This window comes from Geotrypetes seraphini, chromosome 9 (genome assembly GCF_902459505.1).
Source record: "Geotrypetes seraphini chromosome 9, aGeoSer1.1, whole genome shotgun sequence".
NCBI classification, from domain to species: Eukaryota; Metazoa; Chordata; class Amphibia; order Gymnophiona; family Dermophiidae; genus Geotrypetes; species Geotrypetes seraphini.
In genome coordinates this window covers 78,745,269-78,761,402 of record NC_047092.1, presented here as the reverse complement: position 1 = coordinate 78,761,402, position 16,134 = coordinate 78,745,269, and the positions used below count along the sequence as shown (strand labels likewise).

The 16,134-nt window shown below is 41.7% G+C and overlaps 1 protein-coding gene across 2 annotated transcripts in view; it reads left to right on the top strand.

The window, feature by feature from the left end:
* The window catches only part of TBK1 (TANK binding kinase 1), a 330,489-nt gene that overhangs the window by 100,367 nt on the left and 213,988 nt on the right, over positions 1-16,134 (top strand). For both annotated transcript variants that reach the window (XM_033958608.1, XM_033958609.1), the window contains one exon: positions 14,611-14,771. In XM_033958608.1, the coding sequence (XP_033814499.1) occupies positions 14,611-14,771 (161 nt within the window). The remainder of the gene's footprint in view (positions 1-14,610; positions 14,772-16,134) is intronic.

The window sequence follows — 16,134 nt, the reverse complement described above, 5'->3', positions numbered from 1 at the left end:
CGATAGGTCGATAGTTGGTGATTTGGTTTTCAGGTATGTTTGTTTGTTTGAACTTTGGAAACACAAGAGCAGATTTCCATGAGGAAGGCATGCAGCCTGTAGATAGGCTTTTATTAATCATGTCATGTAGAAATGGGCCGAAGATAGAGAAATGTTTTTTGAGTAGAATAGGAGGTAAACTTTCAAGAGAGTTATTCGGTGAATTTAAACTGTATTTTCTTCATTTTGTCTAGTGTGGGCAAATGGAAATCGGTAAGAGTGTATTCAGACGTAGGAGAGATTGGTGTCTCAGGCTTAGAGGGATTAATGAATTTAGTGCATACAGTTTTGATTTTTTTGGTCAAAATGGTCGGCAAGATCTTGCGCTTTAGGTCGATTTGAATTAGAGGTTGGTCTTCTAGCGTATGGGGAGAGTGAATGGGCAATGGAGTATAGTGCTGAGGAGTTCTTGGTATTTGCTATACATTTTGCATAGAATTTTTTCTTAGCTGCCTGTAAAGAATTTTGTAAAAGGTGGCTTGTTTTTTATATTTCCTTAGCCTGGATGAAGACCGTTTATGTTTCCACAGACGTTCAGAGGAGCGTAACTGAAGCCGAAGAAGAGATAGTTCATAACTGTACCATGGCTTTTTTTTAGTAGAGGAGGTTTTAGTGTGAGAGTGAATAGGTGCCAATAAGTCTATTTGTTGTGTTTTGGAGGACCAGGTTTCAGATTGTTCTTCTAGAGCACATAGATCTCATGCATATTCATTGAGGGAATCCTGAAAACCCGACTGGATTGCGGCCCTCAAGGAGGGACTTTGAGACCCCTGTTCCAGAGCAAGATTGGAAAATTCTATTTGAGGTTTTATGCGGATGGGATCAGCCAGAGCTTGTGGGAATGGGGTGGTAATGGAACAGAGCTCGTGGGTTCAGGGCGGTGACAAGGACAAATCTTTTTCCCATGTCATTCTCTGCCTTGGTCCTTATCACCATCTTTACTCTTGCCCACCCTGCTCCAAATTGAAGAAATGGTCGCTTAAGGCTAGATAAATTCAGTTCGAAAAATGTTTTGGGATAGCTTTAGGAACATCGAAGATATCTGCAGAATCGAACATTGATGCATAAAAATGACCTTCAGAATCAGCACCAGTACCAATAACATCTACCCCTTAGTCAGCCTCTTCATCAACAGTCCTCCATCAGGAGAGGTACATAAAAAGGCTAAGGAGCACAAACATTCTTCTCCCTCTAGGCATACATCGGCGTCATCTCATGCATACACACCATCGACACATTCTAAGTGTCGACGAACTGAGACTAAGTTGGCATCACTACAGCTGGCGTCTTCCTTGAAGTGTGTCTTGACATCAAGGTCACCAATAGCTTGACACCCGACGCAGCCTAAATGCTCTTCCTACTACTACAAATTGAGGTATATTCTGCCTTCCACCTCCTCTCGAGCATAATGGAATGATTCATCATGGGACTTTTAAGCATAGTTGTGATAAAATGGCCATGATGAATCATCCCATTACGGGGAGGCTGGGCACAGGCAGAGATGCCTCAGACCCTTCCCAATACCTGCAATGAGCAGCTGAAAGCTCTGGTCAGGCCTTCCTGCCATTCACCGTCACCCACTTGTATCTGCGATGAATAGCTGAAAGAAGCAAACCTGCAGCTCCCCACCAGCCACTCCCACTCACTTCTTGGCCTCGTCCTATGGCCTGCTGCTCCGACTTGCTTGGAGGTCTAATTCAGGGGGGAGAGGGGATATCATGGCCAAAGTTTGAAACAGATTCATTGCAGCTGAAACAAACTGAAACGGCCATGTTGAAACGTCCTAGACCCCTCACAAACTCCACAACTGGAGTGTCCCAGGCAGCAGCGACCTCAAAAATCACAAACTCAGTCTCAACAAAAATCTCAACCATCTTTTGCCTTTGTCCTAGAGAGTCTAGCCTGTATTTCACAACCCATACCTTAGACTCTCCCTATAGGAAGCTGTCTCATTCACTTTTAGCAACGGTCCTTTATAACAGCAGACCACTGGGTTCTTCAAGTAGTAAGACAGGGCTATGCCCTTCGTTTTCAGAAAAAACTTCAGGCCAATTTCCAAGAGAATCGTCTTTCAATTCCCATCAGAAGATTCTCCCACTCTTGGCCCTCCTCCAACTCAATACCATTAAACAAGTACTTGTTCAATACATTTGAACAAGTACCTCTGCAGGAGAGGGGCCAAGGGTTCTACTTAAAATATTTTCTCATACTGAAAAAGATTGGAGGTCTCATCCAATTCTAGACCTCCATGCTTTCAAAAAATATTTAGTGAAGGAGAAATTCTGAATGGCTTCTCTGGGAACCTTATTAACATTAATGGAAAAGAATGACTGGCTCTGTTCTCTAGATCTCAAAGAAGCATACACTCACATATATATTTTGCCTGTTCACAGAAAATGTCTCCGCTTTCAATTAGGAGCACATCATTTTCAGTACAAGGTGCTCCCATTTGGACTAGCATCAGCATCCAGAGTGTTCATGAAGAGTTTGATAGTAACAGCTGCACTTCTTCGCTCCCACAGTTTTCATGTGACTGGTTACCGGTAATCAAAGCTCCAGTACTTCTACAAGCACAACAAACAATGACTGCAATAATATGCCTCCTAGAACTTCTCAGCTTTTCAGTCAATTATGACAAATGTACATGTGACAAAACAAGGAGAGAGAAGGGAAGTCCCAACCTAACCTGCAGTAGAAAACCAACCAAGAGCAAACAAAACAAAACTGCAGATCTGTACAAGACGTAGGCGAAATTTATTGTGACAAAATAATTATATGCAAACCCTTTTACCAATCAAGGGACCCGACACAGTCCGTGTTTCGGACAAACCTTCGTCAGGGGTCCTATTAGGCACAAATATAATATAGAATTTATTATTAAAAAATGAGACAACAATTATACACATAATAAAAAATAAAAGGTTTTAAAAACAACATGGTAATGTTTAAACGATGTTATCCAAAATAGTGGTCAATACAACAAAGAGGACAAGTGTGCATATTAAAAAATAAAATTTAAATTTAAAAAGAATGCAATGACAATAGCATGCAATTTTCTGCATGCACAACAGAATAAGTGATCTTTAGTGAGATAAAGAACATCAATAATACAATAAATACATTACTAACAATAAAAACAAAATAGAGACAGAAATAAACACATGGAAAAATGTGACCCATAAGAAAAAAACATGAAAGAGAAAAAAAGATTTGTGAAAAAGTGCATTAACAATAACAGAAGATAAAATACATACCATGGTAAAAAAGGAAAACAAAGTCACAAAAATTGTAGAGTAGCAGCTATAGAATAGAAAAGCAAAAATTATCATAAAAGTGTAAGATAATATGCAGACATCAATCCTATATTATAAGACATATTGAATCTTGTTTCATATAAAATAATATAAAATGGACAAACGTTACATAAAAATTGTATCTATAACATACATCAGTGAATTAAAACTCAACATTACCATAAAATATATAAAATAATTAAAGTAAGTAGTAACATATCTATAAAAAAAACCTTTACATGCAAAGGTTAATACGTGAATAAATGAATCATAATTGATAAGGTAGATATCTATCTAAGAACAATTATCAATGGATATGTTAGTACATCACACAGCCATGAGTCTAAATTACAGAGATAATAAACGCATCAGACATCTTTTGATAGAACAGACAGATGACAATTATCAACAGATGTGTTGATACATCTCACAACCAAAAATTTAAATTGCAATAATAGCAGTCACATTATGTATCTTTAAATAAAACAGGCAAAGAATGAAGTACACAGGACTGGAAAACAAACTGTATAGATCTATGGTTCTCTAATCAATCTTTCCAAAAGACTACTATTCCATGTTCCACCACATCAAAAAGTACTCTCAACAGATGCTTCTATGCTTGGGTGGGGAGCCCATCTCAATGGCCTCCATAATCAAGACTTCTGGTCCCCTCAAGACAAATATCTCCAAATCAATCTCTTCGCACTTCGAGCAATTCTCAATGCTCTGCACATTTCAAGACTGCCTCCACAGTCATGTAGTACTCATTCAAACAGACAACCAAGTAGCCATGTACTACATAAACAAGCAAGAGGGCACAGGATCTCGCCCACTTTGCCAAGAAACAATCCAAATCTGGTTCTGAGCAATTCCTCACAACACATTCTTAATAGCAGTTTACTTAGCAGTGAAGCAAAACGTCTTAGCGACAGGTTGAACAGAATTCTCCAACCTCATGAATGATCATTCAACCATATTATGTCAGATATTCTCGAATTGGCAAATAGAGAATGACATGGGGACAAATTTGTCCCCGTCCCTACAGGATCTCAATATCCTTCCGTCCCTACAGGATCTCAATACCCTCCCATCCCTACGGGATCTCAGAATTCTCATTCTGTCCCCACAAGTTCTTTCCCCATCCCATTTCTGCAAGCTCTGCCTTAACTGCACAAGCCTCGAACACTTATGATTTTAAAGTTTTCGAGGCTTGTGCAGATAGGATAGAGCTTGCAGGAATGGGGTAGGGACAGAACAAAACTTGCAAGAAAGGGGCAGAGACAGGGACAGAGCGCGCGGGAACGGAATGGGGATATTTGACATCCTTAGAGGACAGGGAAAATTTGTCCCCGTGTTCTCTATTGGGGGACCTTAGAAGAGGACCTCTTTGCATCTCCCCTCTTCCACTCTTCTATTCCAGAATCTACACTCCAGATCGACTAGAATCAGATGCTGCCTTCTTCGACTAGACAGAAAAATTTTTTATGCTTTCCTCCATTACCATTAATCAGGAAACTTTGCCAAGAGCATGCCACCATGATTCTCTTTAGCACCACGGTGGCCACATCAGCCTTGGTTTCCTCTGCTACTACAACTTAGTGTACGGAAATCCATCACTTTATGAATCTTCCCAATCTTGCTAACACAGAACGAAGGTTCTCTCCTCCATCTCGATCTGCATTCCTTAGCTCTCACAGCTTGGTATCGCAGCCAGTAGAGAGTTACCCGTTATCTGATTCAGTTGCGACTATTCAAGCTTCTAGAAAACCTTCCATACAGTGCTGCTACTATTTCAAGTGGACTTGATTTACATTATGGTGTAATCTTCTTTCTTTGGACCAAACACTTGTTCTCTTCCATCAGTTTTGGACTAACTCTTACACCTCTCTGACTGAGGTCTCAAAACTACTTCAGTTAAGGTTCATCTTAGTGCTCTTAGCACTTTCCATACCCTATTGGATAAAAAGCCATTATCAATACATCTTCTGGTTTCTAGATTCATGAAAAACCTTTATCATACCAAACCACCAATCAAACCTCCTCCAGTTGCTTAGAATCTCATCCTTTCCACTCTGATGAAGCCTCCCTTTGGACAACTTGCATCTTCATCTCTCAAACATCTCACTCGGAAAGTAGTGTTTCTCATATTTCTCACATCTGCATGCCGAGTCGGTGAGCTTCAAGCACTTGTCTAAGATCCACCTTATACAACATTCTACCACAATAGAGTGGTTCTTTGCACTCATCCCAAGTTCCTCCCAAAAGTTGACTCCAAATTTCATTTCAACCAATCCTGTCTTCTTTCCAAGACCACATCCTCTTCATAGTGAAGCTGCACTCCACAAGTTGGACTGTAAACATGCTCTTGCATATTACTTGGATTGCACCAAACCTCACAGAACTTCCACTAAACTCTTCCTGTCATTTGATCCAAACACACATGGAGAGCCATCTCCACATAGCTGGTGGACTATATCTCCTTTTGCTATGCTCAGGCTGGGCTTACGCTGCTATCCATATTTCATGCCCCAGCCCCAGTAAATCTTCGGACACTGAAAGAAGACTTGTGGTAGCATCAGGGTTTTGAATGTGGCTTGAAAAATATTGTCCAATAAATTAGACCCAGGCTAAAGACACCTTCACCATTCATTTAAGGTTACTAAAAGGTAGCCTCAGCCCCACCACTCCACCGCTAAATCAATGTTTCATTGCGGGAAGAATTACGTGAGAACTCATCACTGGCTGCCTCTAACAAAATTTTTTATGCCAAAAATTAGTTATATCAAAAAGTCTTCATGTACCTTAATAATAATAATAAATATTCAATGCTTTAAAGCGTCATTGTACTTAGCTTGTTTTTATCAGCCAACGTCCGGGAGTAGAACCCGACATGCATTTTTTGAAGGCTGGTATTGAAAAATATTGTGGCAGGTACGGAGATTGTAAGAATTTGAACAGATCACCCCTTTCATTAAACAGCACTCAAACTACTATGTTTTGAATAAGCTAAAGCCATTAGTATAGTCCTTCACAAATTCCAGTGTAAAATTAGTTTCAGAAATCCAGGTAGGAAATCATGTAAACCAGAATGGCAATAGCAGAGCTGCTAAAGAAGGGACAGAGATGGCATAGCAGTATTGTAATCCACTTTATTCCAGTTAAAATATGAGCTCTATAGTGGGATTAGCAACTACAACATGTCCTAAACTGTGAGCTTAATAGTGATAGAACAGGGTTTTCCTTTCAAAAATTACTTTGGAATTTAAGTGGCCTGAATCATTTTTGATGTTTAAGTTTAAACTAGACAGATTTTGCTTAGATATTTGGGTTGGCAATTGATTTGTCAAGAGTCTGGGCCAAGGGGACTAATATCTGTGGTACACCGTCAAAAGCATGCTGGACTTTGGCGTGCCGACAATCCTGCAGTGACATTTACGCACAGGACATATGTGCGCCGCCGTTTTTAAGCCTTTCTGTTAGTACTGTGGGGTGAAAACTCCCGTTCTCTTTTTTATTTTGCTGTTTGGGAGTTTTCAGTGTAGTCCCCCCCCTCCAACGGGAATGTAAGGACTTGTAAATGTCCTTCACACCCCCCTCACAGTGCTAACGGAAAGGCTTAAAAACAGCGGAAGCGGCGGTGCACATATGTCCTGCGCACAAATGTTACTGCAGGATTATCAGTGCACCAAAGTGCACAGGTCGCCATATCTGTATATCTTAAGTGTATGAGCTGTAAGTTATTATGTGGTGGGCCATTTGCAAAAATGATGTCCAAGTCTGACTTATACGTTTCTCACTAAACGTCCAAAGTTGTAAGCACAGAAACGTCTATTTTCAAGCGGGATGTCCAAATTTATTTTTCAAAAATCATCTACTTAGACGTCTTGGCTGCCAAAATGTCTAGACCGCCAGGATGTCTAACTTTATTTGTCATTTTCAACCATAAAAATGTCCGAGTTAGAAACATCCAAATCAGAACCATTTAGATGTGTGAAGGACCACCATTCTAATGGACTGGCCACATAGGCATGCCAACAGAGTAGTGAACTTCACATAAAGGGTGCCAGATATACATCTAATCTAATCTAATCCTTAGGTTTGTATACCGCATCATCTCCATGTTCGTAGAGCTCGACGTGGTTTACAGTAGGAGAAATAGGAAGGAACTACAACATACATCTCACCATATACCCCTTATAATTTATGCTGGGCCCTCCAAAACTCCCCCCAAACATGCTATACCCAACTAACACCCAGTGACCCTTATGGATGCAGGTAGCACCTATGACAGTATAGTAGGGTTTTGATGAGCTCATACTTAACACCATAAATGTAGTGGTTAGAGTGGCTTATGGGCCTTGGGCCTTCTCTGTGGTTCACTATTCCATCCACCAGGTTATTTAAGATACCTGTGTGATGCACTACTAGGTTTTCCCATACCAAGTACTGCTGTTCTAGAGACAGGTATTTAGTTTTCCATTCACATTTTTGGGGTGGGGGTGGGTGGGAAGGGGTGAGGTCATACCTTAATGTAACCAGTGGTCATCTGCTCAGTTTGGGTAACTTTTTGGCACTTAGACTAAGTTCCATCTAAGATGTTTTGCAAAAGGTTTGTTTATCCCCGCAAGATGGCAAAGTCTAGCCTGCCCAAAGCATGTCTCTTAATATGCCCCCTTGAACTCTGGATGCACAGCAGAGAAACATCTTGGTAGACATCCAGAAAAACGGTTTTGATTATCGGCACTTTGGACATCCCAGTGATTAGGATGTCCAAGTGCCAACTTAGGCATTTTTTGGACATTTTAGTTGTTGATTATGCCCCTAATAGTCTGATGAGTTTACTTAGGGAGCTCAAGTAGATATATAATAAGATAGGTGATAAGATATAACCTCGCTGCACTCCATGAGAGAAAAATGGAGATCTGATCCCAATGGCAGAGTTTGGGAGCAATTCTGGAGAAAAGATTTGAACCATGCTAATACCAAGCCTGTAAGAGTAAGTAGGTCTTAATTAGTTGTTGTCAAATGCTGCAGAGTTCAAGAAATACTAGTGGAATCGCCTACTCCTAATCCATATGGTTATCGTTTGTAAGTTAGGTTTATTAGTAGAGCTGTTTTTTGATTAAAACTGGGACGTATAGGGCCCACAGGAGGAGACTGGTTGGGAGCATGCATGTCTTCTCCCTCCTCCCTACATTAAGCATCATACATTTGGCAGGGCTTCGGCATACCCACCAGCAATCAAAGAAATCCATTGCTAAAGCTACCTTGTGCTGTCTCAAGACCAAGGAAGTCAATGGAGTGCCTTCAACTGCCAATACCAGTGCTTTCCGAGCATCCTCAGTTCATGCATGAACGGAGTATGCTTGGGGAATGTAAGTGTTGTTGGATGGAGGCATAACATTGACTTCTCCGCTGCTAAGGCAGTATGAGGAAGAAGGGGGCAGGCTGAGTCAGAGCAAAAGCCTAGTGCAGGCCATAGGCAGCCTTTCATTAGGGCTTCGGCTGGCTTATAGTAACATATAGTAGATGACGGCAGATAAAGACCCGAATGGTCCATCCAGTCTGCCCAACCTGATTCAATTTAAATTTTTTTTATTTTATTTTTATTTTATTTTTTGTAATTTTTCTTCTTAGCTATTTCTGGGCAAGAATCCAAAGCTTTACCCGGTACTGTGCTTGGGTTCCAACTGCCAAAATCTCTGTTAAGACTTACTCCAGCCCATCTACACCCTCCCAGCCATTGAAGCCCTCCCCTGCCCATCCTCCACCAAACGGCCATACATAGACACATACTGTGCAAGTCTGCCCAGTAACTGGCCTAGTTCAATATTTAATATTATTTTCTGATTCTAAATCATCTGTGTTCATCCCACGCTTCTTTGAACTCAGTCACAGTTTTACTCTCCACCACCTCTCTCGGGAGCGCATTCCAAGCATCCACTACCCTCTCCGTAAAGTAGAATTTCCTAACATTGCCCCTGAATCTACCACCCCTCAACCTCAAATTATGTCCTCTGGTTTTACCATTTTCCTTTCTCTGGAAAAGATTTTGTTCTACGTTAATATCCTTCAAGTATTTGAACATCTGAATCATATCTCCCCTGTCTCTCCTTTCCTCTAGGGTATACATATTCAGGGCTTCCAGTCTCTCCTCATACGTCTTCTGGCGCAAGCCTCCTATCATTTTCGTCGCCCTCCTCTGGACCGCCTCAAGTCTTCTTACGTCTTTCACCAGATACGGTCTCCAAAACTGAACACAATACTCCAAGTGGGGCCTCACCAATGACCTGTACAGGGACATCAACACCTTCTTCCTTCTACTGACTACGCCTCTCTTTATACAGCCCAGCATCCTTCTGGCAGCAGCCACTGCCTTGTCACACTGTTTTTTCGCCTTTAGATCTTCGGACACTATCACCCCAAGGTCCCTCTCCCCGTCCGTGCATATCAGCTTCTCTCCTCCCAGCATATACGGTTCCTTCCTATTATTAATCCCCAAATGCATTACTCTGCATTTCTTTGCATTAAATTTTAGTTGCCAGGCATTAGACCATTCCTCTAACTTTTGCAGATCCTTTTTCATATTTTCCACTCCCTCTTCGGTGTCTACTCTGTTACAAATCTTGGTATCATCTGCAAAAAGGCACACTTTTCCTTCTAACCCTTCAGCAATGTCACTCACATACATATTGAACAGGATTGGCCCCAGCACCGAACCCTGAGGGACTCCACTAGTCACCTTTCCTTCCTTTGAGCGACTTCCATTAACCACCACCCTCTGGCGTCTGTCCGACAGCCAGTTTCTGACCCAGTTAACCACTTTGGGTCCTAACTTCAGCCCTTCAAGTTTGTTCAACAGCCTCCTATGAGGAACTGTATCGAAGGCTTTGCTGAAATCCAAGTAAATTACATCTAGCATATGTCCTCGATCCAGCTCTCTGGTCACCCAATCAAAAAATTCAATCAGGTTCGTTTGGCACGGTTTACCTTTTGTAAAGCCATGTTGCCTCGGATCCTGTAGCCCATTAGATTCAAGGAAGTACACTATCCTTTCTTTCAGCAACACTTCCATTATTTTTCCAACAACTGAAGTGAGGCTCACCGGCCTGTAGTTTCCTGCTTCATCCCTGTGACCACTTTTATGAATAGGGACCACATCCGCTCTCCTCCAATCCCCAGGAATCACTCCCGTCTCCAGAGATTTGTTGAACAAGTCTTTAATAGGACTCACCAGAACCTCTCTGAGCTCCCTTAGTATCCTGGGATGGATCCCATCTGGTCCCATCGCTTTGTCCACCTTCAATTTTTCAAGTTGCTCATAAACACCCTCCTCCGTGAAGAGCGCAGAATCTACTCCATTTTCTCGTGTAACTTTGCCAGACAATCTCGGTCCTTTTCCAGGATTTTCTTCTGTGAACACAGAACAGAAGTATTTGTTTAGCACATTTGCTTTCTCCTCATCACTCTCCACATATTTGTTCCCAGCATCTTTTAGCCTAGCAATTCCATTTTTTATCTTCCTTTCACTAATATATCTGAAAAAATTTTTATCTCCCTTTTTTACATTTTTAGCCATTTGTTCTTCCACTTGTGCCTTCGCCAAACGTATCTCTCTCTTGGCTTCTTTCAGTTTCACCCTGTAGTCCTTTCTGCTCTCCTCTTCTTGGGTTTTTTATATTTCATGAACGCCAACTCTTTCACCTTTATTTTCTCAGCCACTAGCTTGGAGAACCATATCGGCTTCCTTTTTCTCTTGTTTTTATTGATTTTCTTCACATAAAGGTCCGTAGCCATTTTTATCGCTCCTTTCAGCTTAGACCACTGTCTTTCCACTTCTCTTATGTCCTCCCATCCTAACAGCTCTTTCTTCAGGTACTTTCCCATTGCATTAAAGTCCGTACGTTTGAAATCTAGGACTTTAAGTATCGTGCGGCCGCTCTCCACTTTAGCCGTTATATCAAACCAAACCGTTTGATGATCGCTACTACCCAGGTGAGCACCCACTCGAACATTAGAGATACTCTCTCCATTTGTGAGGACCAGATCCAATATCGCTTTTTCCCTTGTGGGTTCCGTCACCATTTGTCTGAGCAGAGCCTCTTGAAAGGCATCCACAATCTCCCTACTTCTTTCCGATTCCGCAGACGGAACATTCCAGTCCGCATCCGGCAGGTTGAAATCTCCCAACAGCAGAACCTCCTCTTTCCTTCCAAACTTTTGGATATCCACAATCGGATCCTTATGAATTTGCTGCGATTGAGTCGGAGGTCTGTAGACTACACCCACATAGAGAGAAGTTCCATCTTCTCTTTTCAGAGCAATCCATATCGCTTCTTCCTCTCCCCAGGTCCCTTGCATTTCGGTCGCTTGGATATTGATCTTTACATAGAGAGCTACTCCTCCACCTTTATGACCATCTCTATCCTTCCTAAAAAGATTATATCCCAGTATGTTTGCATCCCATCCATGTGATTCACTGAACCATGTCTCTGTGATAGCAACAATATCTAGATCTGCCTCTAATATCAGGGCTTGCAGATCATGAACTTTGTTGCTTAGACTGCGAGCATTTGTGGTCATCGCTTTCCAGCTATTTTTAAGCGATAATCTCCTTTTTCATGTGGATTTTTGTGTCGTTTCACTTTCCGTTGCAATACTAAGAAATGAGTTGCTGATATTGCTTATGTTGCAGCCTTTACTACTATCACATCTTTTCTTTTGCCGGGGGTGGTCTCTATAATTGTCCTTCGTACATACACCACCCCCACCTTCTAGTTTAAATGCCTAGAGAAATATTGTCTAAATTTCTCTGCAAGGTTTCTTTTTCCTGCTGTAGTAATATGTAGCCCATCAGTGCAATATAGCTTCTTGTCCTTCCATGTATTTCCCCATCCTCCTATGTACCTGAAGCCTTCTTGATGACACCAGGCTCTGAGCCATCTATTAAAGTCCTCTGTGTTTTTCACGCTTTGCTCTCCCTTTCCATATGCAGGCAGTATTTCAGAAAAAGCTAAAGTCTTTACAAAAGGTTTCACGCCCTCACCAAGCTCCCGAAAATCTTTCTGTGCTGCAAGTGTGGAGTTGTTGGCCAGGTCATTTGTTCCCAGATGGATAACAACATCAGTGTTAAAATCCTTAGTTTCTTCCTTAATTATAGTCAGTATTTGCCTGGAACTCCTGGTAGCTGAGGATCCTGGAAGACATTTCACTATTTTGGTCTCCTCGCCCTGTGTTCCAAGGTTAATGCCTTTGATGATGGAATCCCCCAACAGTAATAGTTTTCTGTTTTTGGCTTTTTCATTTGTGCTTAGGGTGCGTTTGTTCTCTTGAGTTACCTTCATTGGTTCCAGTCCCACCTCCCTTCTGTTTTCCTGAGTATCGCAGTGCACTAGTGGAGCGAAGGAATTCTGTAGAGGTAATATTAGTGAAGGTGGATGTTTCTGTGTTACATGTCGCAGTCTTCCTGAGCCTACTGTGACCCATTTATTCCTGGGCTGTTTTATTCTTTGAGGTAGAGGTGGTAAGTTGGTATGATTTTGTGGAGTGATGGAAGCTGCTTTAATTGTATTCAATTCCTGTTTAAGTTTGCAGAGCTCCACCTTAATACTGGCAAGTTGAAGACAGATGGGGCAAGCCTTAAGCCTCCAAATAGTATGTCTTGGAATTAAAGCACCACAGTGATTGCATAGAATAAAGGTCATCTTGATTGGTTGTGAAGTCCTGATTATATGGGTCTCTATATATGAATAGTGGTCCCTGGGGTTGGTGGGACTATAAGTCTTACCCTTATTCCTATGAAGGGAAAGGGAAAGAGGAAATAAGATTTAACAGAGGAAAGAGAAGGGTTTATTTTTTGTGCTTTTTTTTTTTTTTTTAGTAAGAAATAGGGATGAGAAGAGAAATTGCTTTAAGCAGATATAATTCTGAAAACCAGTGAAAAGAGCAGAATATGAAATGCTGAGTAACTTAGCTTTTAGAAGTTCACAGGGCAGCCTTGTTCACAGCATGATGGAACATCAAGCTATGGTGGAGTACAGGTCTTCTGGGGGGTGGACATCGAGTTGTGGTGGGGGAAGGGGGAGGGATGGCAGACAGCGTGGAGGAAAGGAGAAGGTATGCAGACAGGTAGAAAGTGAACTGCACACAATAATGCGTTAATTGTGCCATTAACCGTGATTAACGTAAAGCCTTATTTATTAAGACATAATCAGAATTGGTCTGTAGTCAGCAGTAACTCGAGCAGCTGCACTAATACTGCTTTTTAAACTTATGATGCCTAGAAATTGCTATGTTGATAGTGACTCAACTCCTCAGAATCAGACCGGGTTTCTTCAAGGTTGAGTCTATTACTCAGATACTATAATTTAAATATTTACTAATAATCTCTCTGGACAGTGAAGTCTGTCACATAACTGCAAAGACTGTTTATTGCACCTCTACTAGAAGTTATTTGCTGAATGTCATCTCTTTGGTTGATTACCCCTGACTACAAGACATTCAGAAAAGTAATAAAAACTATACTTTTCAAGATATTCCTGAAGCAGCCTTAACTTCACGATCTCTTAATATCTCTAAATTTGACAAGCGTGCTTCCATTGTTACCCCCTTTCAAATCTTTTGTAAGCTGCCTTACTCTTAACAACCTGAGAAATGTCAAAAGATCCACCCTTTACCACTCTAGTAAATCAATCGTTCTCCCAATGTAACCCCCGTTTATAAATCTTTTGTAAGCCGCCTTGAACCACAAGGTAATGGCGGAATAGAAATACCTAATGTAATGTAATGTAATTTGACTTCCAGATGACATCTTTCTTATAGGCTCCTGTCAATATGGCTGTTGAGGTAGCCTGCCAGCCCAATGGATGTTTTCTTCCATAAATTAAGCTTTTCACATCAGTAAAACACAGAGGTCTACCTTTATCAGTTTTAAAGTCACACCACAGTTTAGACCAGGGGTTAGAGGGGTCTTAAAACCTGTCCTAGAGGGAACACCATCCAGTCAGGTTTTCAGGATATCCACAGTGAATACACACGAAAATGATTTGCATACACTGTCTCCTTGATTTGCAAATTTATTACATAAAATTGTGGATATTCTGATAACCTTGCTAACTGGGGTTCCCCCAGGTCAGATTTTGGGAATCACTGGTTTAGATATTCTTACATACATCATTGGTTGAACAGTTTTCTCTGTTTTGTTTTGTTTTTCTTCCATCTTGTGTAAAGGACCTGTATATTGATTCATTGTAACATTTTGATTATATTCTTTATAAAGCATCCTGACATGTATGAGAGAGCAGTGCTGAGAAAAGACCATCAAAAGAAGTATGGTGCTACAGTTGATCTATGGAGCATTGGAGTGACATTTTACCATGCTGCTACAGGCAGTTTGCCCTTTAGACCTTTTGAAGGACCTCGCAGGAATAAGGAAGTAATGTAAGTGTCAGTTCCAGTAGTGATTTTTAATTAAATTATAGAGTATCTATATCATAGTTGTTAATTTAGTATTGTGCAAAACATTTTATACAAAATTTGCATTGATAGTTGCACAGTTAATCAGATTGAAAGAAGGTCAGAGATCCATCAAGTACAACTTTCTTTTCCTAAAAGCCCTTTATATATGTGGTAATCTAGAGTAGTGTTTTTCAACCTTTTTACACCTATGGACCGGCAGAAATAAAATAATTATTCTGTGGACCGGCATCGGTCTGTGGACCGGCGGTTGAAGAACACTGGGCTAAGTCGTGGGCCAGACCCCACCTATCTCTACCCAATCACCACCGCAGACCCCGCCCCATAATAGTACTAATTGCACCTTGAAAGTCCCGTGCCTCATCTGGAAGCCTTCCCTCTGACGTTGCAACGTCAGAGAGAAGGCTTCCGGTTCAGGCGCAGGATGCTCGTAGGAGCCACTGCCCGTGGCTTTGTGCACTGAATCAGTTAGGAAGAGGGAGCTGGCTCAAAGATAACACCGCATTGATTGCACCGTGGACCGGTGGTTGAAGAACACTGTTTGGGGCCTGATGCACGTGCTCACCCTGTGGACTGGCAGGAAATTTCTGTGGACCGGCACTGGTCCATGGACCGGTGGTTGAAGAACACTGATCTAGAGGATGGTAAAAAAAAGTTTTTTTTAAAATCTATGTATTTGTAATTAATTCTTATTCCAGGACAAGCAGGCAGCATATTCCTACACATGGGTGACATCACCAACGGAGCCCCGCAGCGGACAGCCTCGAAAGCAAACTTGCTTGAAGATCTCGAGCTTTCGAGTGCTGCACCGCGCATGCGCGCGTGCCTTCCTGCCCGAACTAGGGGGCGCATCTCCTGTGAGGATCCTCAGTTCATTGTTTTCCGCGGAGCTGAGAAGACTTGTGCTTCTGGCTCTGCAGCAATTTGCCTTCTCTCACCGCAGCTGCTATTTTTATCGGTTGCTGTGCTTAGGGTTTATTCCCTTGTTTATTTTATTGTTTTTGAAAAGTTAAAAAAAAAATTTTTGGTTTCTTTTTGTTTCTGAGTCCGCGGGCTTGGGCCTAGGCCGTTTTCCCTTTTTTTTCGATGGACTTTATTTTTTCTATGTCCCGGCCTGTGACCGGGTTTAAACGTTGCTACTCGTGCGGCAGGACGTTTTCTATCACCGACCCTCATAGTCGGTGTATGGTCTGTTTGGGTCGCACTCATCGTCCAGAAGATTGTGATCGCTGTCTGACCCTTCAGCCTCATGCTTTTCGCCGCCGCTGCGACAGATTCATTCATCTCTTCAAAATGAAGCCTGAAAAAACCTCGGCCTTGACGGTCT